The following is a 4,766-nucleotide window of genomic DNA, read 5'->3' as shown; positions in this document are numbered from 1 at the left end:
CTCTTGAGACTGTCCAAAGTTCTTCTTGCTTCCATATTTTTCTTAAATAGTGTGATGATAATATTTATCTGGAGAATAAACATGTTTCTCAGTGTTGATCTCAATTTTTTGACCTTTCTACTAGTGAAGAGGATAGAGAATTAACATAAATGATTAAGGTTAAATAAAGACAAACTGATGAGACCTAAGTCATATAAAAAGTAGTATACGTTTAAGAAGACTATACTCCAAATATTCTTGACATCTGAAGAATTATGGAAAAAGTTAGCTTTCTGAAAGCCATGAAGACAGGCCTCAGATATCTTGCAAAACCTAAACTTATTTCTGGTAACTAATGAGTCTGGAGTCTTAATTAAGGTGCTGGATATTTAATGTAATTTTATAGTCTTCATCAGAACACTATACTATACTATTATCCACATGTTGCATCTTTTGTGTGCATTATTGGTTACTTTTTTTATATTTCAAACAAGATGTTAAAATTTCAATTTTGCTTTTTTAATCCTGTGTTTTTCTTGAACACATATTTCTATCTCTTTTCTTGCTTGCCTTTTCTTAGCTATGTTCTCTCTTGAATGCATATTCCTTTTCTTCCCCCATTCATAGCTTTTTAATTTCCTTCAATAAACAATATCTTTCTTTATTAAAAAATTATTAACAGAGTGTTCAGATAAAGACTCTCAATTTACATTAAATTGCCAGTACTGGGGCCAGAGTAGTGGTGCAAGCAGTGGGGGATTTGCCTTGCACGCATTAACCTAGGATAGACCACTTTTCTATCCCCTGGCATCCCATATGGTCCCCCAAACCAGGAGCGATTTATGAGTGCATAGCCAGGAATAACCCCTGAGCATCACCAGGTGTGGCCCCAAAACAATAAAAAACCAAACAACCCCCCCCCAAATATTGCCAGCACCTTACAGAAGCTTGACTGCAACAACCATGACTGAGAAGAACTTTCCTGGACCATGAAGAAAGACGCTGGGGTTGGACAATTAGTGTGCCTGAAGCCTATAGTTGCCTTATGACAGTATGCTTCATGGATAGAGACACCCTGTTTTTTAGGCCAAGGATAATTCCTTTCTAATTTCCCAACATTTACTGATTCCTATGCAAAAAACTAAAAACCTGCCACACCCATACCCCCCTTTTAAATTTTATTTTATTTATATCTTTTAGATATGGGGCTACCACCTTTTTCATAGAACCTTGGGACATGAATCCCTTTGCTTTACCTTATATTTTTACGTCTTTCTTCAAATTGAGAAAAAAAAAGTGGATGGTTCAAGGGGCCAAGTGGTCTCAGATGCAATGGGTGAAGAAAAATATGGTTTGAGCTTAATACCCAAGCCAAAGTCAATGACAATAGAATCAAGAGACCCAAACTCTAACAATATAATCATAAACTGGACCTGTTACACTGGTAGACTAGGGGGCTAAGGGTGAAGATATGGGATGCATGCTGGGAATTCTGGTGAAGGGAGATAATCACTGATTGTGTGAATGACCCTAATTCACTGTCACTATAAGCTTAAAATACAACTATGAAGGACTTATAATTTAAATGTTCTCAATAAATTTTAAATGTATTTTATAATATCTTGTTAAATCCTTCTAAAATATAATTAAACTATGTTTGAGTAATCTATTTAAAAGTAATTTTAAGTTTAAATCACAGAAAAAGATCTGTGTAATAGAGATTTAAATCTATGTAATATTTTGCATACATATTTAGTGGATATATACAGTTTGATATTTCTTTTCATATTTTTTTTATATTTTATCATAAAAGAAAAGGAACCAATTAATGGGACAAATAAATGAAAACAAATCTTTGTACTCTGAGCCTAGAAATGAGTTTATACAAAATGGAGGGAGCCCAATAAAGTAAACACAAAATTTAAACAAAAATACAAAATTCAGATATAAAAAAATCTTGCTAGGATTGCAATGTGTGAAAATGAACAAAACAATAAACAGGATTAAAAATATTTATCCGCATTTAAACTATGAAATAGGCAGGAAGATGTAACCAGTTAATGAGAAAAAATTCTTGGGAAATTACTTTAATGAAAAACTATAGTGTTGATAATCATTGGACATACAGTGGTGATATTTGCAAAACATTACAAATATAATTATGTCCACTGAATTGTACATTAAAAATGGCTAATGTAAAAAATTTACATGTAGAAAAACAGCCCTTAGGATAGAGCTGGATGATGGAGATGGAGGCTTTTGTCCTTAGGCCCCGGACCACATGGCTCCATCCCCCAGTAACCATCAGGTCATTATCTTCAGGTGGTTGCCATGGGAATCAGACTCACTCAGACAGGCATCAGGAAGTATCAGTTTTATTCATACCCTATCCACCATATGTGTGGTCAATCTCAACCATTTACACATGCTATCGTTATCTTGCCCTGCATCTTAGCTCTGCCTCTCCATCCTGGCAAAGCCCAAAAGCCCAAAAGCCCTTAATCCTCTCTGGTCAAAGCCTTATCTAACCTTTCCAAGACTCCTCCCAGGAATGGGCGGGGTCTTGCAGGTAAGATCAAGTTACCTGGTTAGAATGGGGGGATGAGGCCACATTTACATCTTCATATTTTTTCTAAAAATGAATGACACTATAGATAGGCAGAGATGTTAAACATTACTATTTTATCAGTTATTTATAAAGCATAATAAAATTAAGTTAACTTGTGTGAATAAATATTGTGTCACATTTATTTCAAATGATATTACATTTTAGACTAAGGCAGAAACAATCAAATGTGATCATCCTAGAGGAGATAAAATTATTCCACAAATGAATAGATATTTTCATTTAGATGTGTTCTTCTATTCCATAGATTAAAAAATCAAACTTAATTGGAAATTATCTCTTTTTATTCCTCAAGCAAGTCTCCAGGATGTGATTTCTTTATTTTTTTTAACCTTAGATATATTAAGGTTAAAAATGAGTACATGATACTTAAATACTTAGTACTTAGATATATAAATATTTCAATTAGATGCCAAAATAAGGTGATTCAAGAAGAGTCTTGTGTACCTAACTAGGTATAGATATATGTAGAAATATGCTTTGTGTGGAAAATTCTTTATTCAAACAAAAAGATCTGATCATAATAGCCATTTTGGTTTTTTTGGGATCACACCCGGTATCACTCAGGGGTCACTCCTGGCTCTTCACTCAGAAATCGCTCCTGTCAGGCTCAAGGGACCATATGGGATGTCGGGATTCAAACCATCGTCCTTCTACATGCAAGGCAAATGCCCCACCTCCATGCTATCTCTCTGGCCCATAATAGCCATCTTTTAACTCATTTAATCTTCTTTAGTGTGCAAATCCCATCTACATTTATTTGATCTCCTTTTTTGGTTGTGATGAGACATAGCAGGAGGTTTATAGACTTTTTTCTTTTACCCTTTATTCCTAATTTTCTCTAAAGCTTTCTGGAAAGCACTCATAACTTCTTTATTTCTCAAACTGTAAATTAAGGGGTTCAGCATAGGTGCTACCACAGCATAGAAGAGAGAAATAATTTTTTCCTCTTCCTCTGAGGAAGCTGAACGAGGTCCCAAGTAGGTGAATATGGTGGCTCCAAAACACATGCAAACCACAGTGAGGTGGGAAGCACAGGTTCCGAACGCTTTCCTACGCCCCTCAGTAGAACGAATGCGCAGAATGGCAGCAACTATCCGACCATAGGAGAAGAGGACCAAGGAACAAGGAAGCATAATGACCAGAAAGCCTGAGATAGCCACCAGGACCATGTTGAAGGAAATGTCCACACAGGCTAACCGTAGCACAGCCAGGGTCTCACAGGTAAAGTGATTAATAACATTGTGACACAGAGGAAGCCGGAAGGTCATGACAGTTTCCATCAGGGAATTTGTGAAACCACCCATCAAGCAACTGGCAGCCAGCCCTAGGCACACCCGTCCATGCATGATGACTGTGTAATGCAGTGGGTAGCACACAGCCACATAGCGGTCATAGGCCATAGCTCCCAGCAGGAAGAACTCAGAGCCACCCAAGGCCAAGGAAATGAAGAGCTGGATCACACAGTTGAGAAATGGAATAGACTTCTGAGCTGAAAGCAGGTGAACAAGCATTTGTGGGGCAATACTGTTTGCATAACAAAGATCTACCAAGGATAAAAAACTAAGAAAGAAGTACATAGGGGTATGAAGCCTGCTGTCTAATCTGATTAGAAAAATAATGAGAAAATTTCCCATTACAGTTACCAAGTACATAGCCAGAATCAGTACAAAGAGGAATATCTGAATCTCCCAGATACTAGACAGTCCCAGGAGAAAAAACTCACTTACCCAGATCTGGGTTTTATTTCTTTCATCCATTAGTGTCTGAGTAAATCGTGGAAACTCAAGAAAAGTAATGCCAACTATTTGGAGAACCTACCCACTAAACGTATATTTCTGTCTCACCATTTCATCATCCAGATTGCTTACATGTATCCATAGATCACAGATGAACACAAAGGGGCCCAGTTGTGCAGCTGAAAATCACAGAGAAAATAAGTTGTTTTCTTGGAATTCAATTTGTTGCAAGTTAATTTGTTCTCTCAAACATCTGCTCTTAAGTTATGGAAATAAACAAAAGGAAGATTTCAGATGATTTTCACCCAGAGTTATTATGAGAGATATTTTTTTTTCTGTTCAGAAAGTTTTTGCTATACATGAAAAATTCTTTTTCTGTATTCTGAATGATGCTCAAGAACATCTAACCTCTTTTTGTGTGT

The 4,766-nt window shown here is 36.2% G+C and overlaps 1 protein-coding gene across 1 annotated transcript; it reads right to left on the bottom strand.

Moving 5' to 3' along the window:
- Positions 1-3,423: 3,423 nt before the first annotated feature.
- LOC126026035 (olfactory receptor-like protein OLF3) lies at positions 3,424-4,365 on the bottom strand. The gene has a single exon (XM_049785780.1). It carries the CDS (start codon positions 4,363-4,365, stop codon positions 3,424-3,426), a length of 942 nt encoding a protein of 313 aa, XP_049641737.1.
- Between the last annotated feature and the right edge of the window lie 401 nt (positions 4,366-4,766).

The sequence above is a fragment of the Suncus etruscus genome, chromosome 1, assembly GCF_024139225.1.
Source record: "Suncus etruscus isolate mSunEtr1 chromosome 1, mSunEtr1.pri.cur, whole genome shotgun sequence".
Lineage (NCBI taxonomy): Eukaryota > Metazoa > Chordata > Mammalia > Eulipotyphla > Soricidae > Suncus > Suncus etruscus.
Note: the sequence above shows the minus strand (reverse complement) of the source record. Positions and strands in the feature narration are given on the sequence as shown.

Coding starts and splice junctions, on each gene's coding strand:
- LOC126026035 (XM_049785780.1), bottom strand. CDS start 4,365: ATGGATGAAAGAAATAAAACCCAGATCTGGGTAAGTGAGTTTTTTCTC.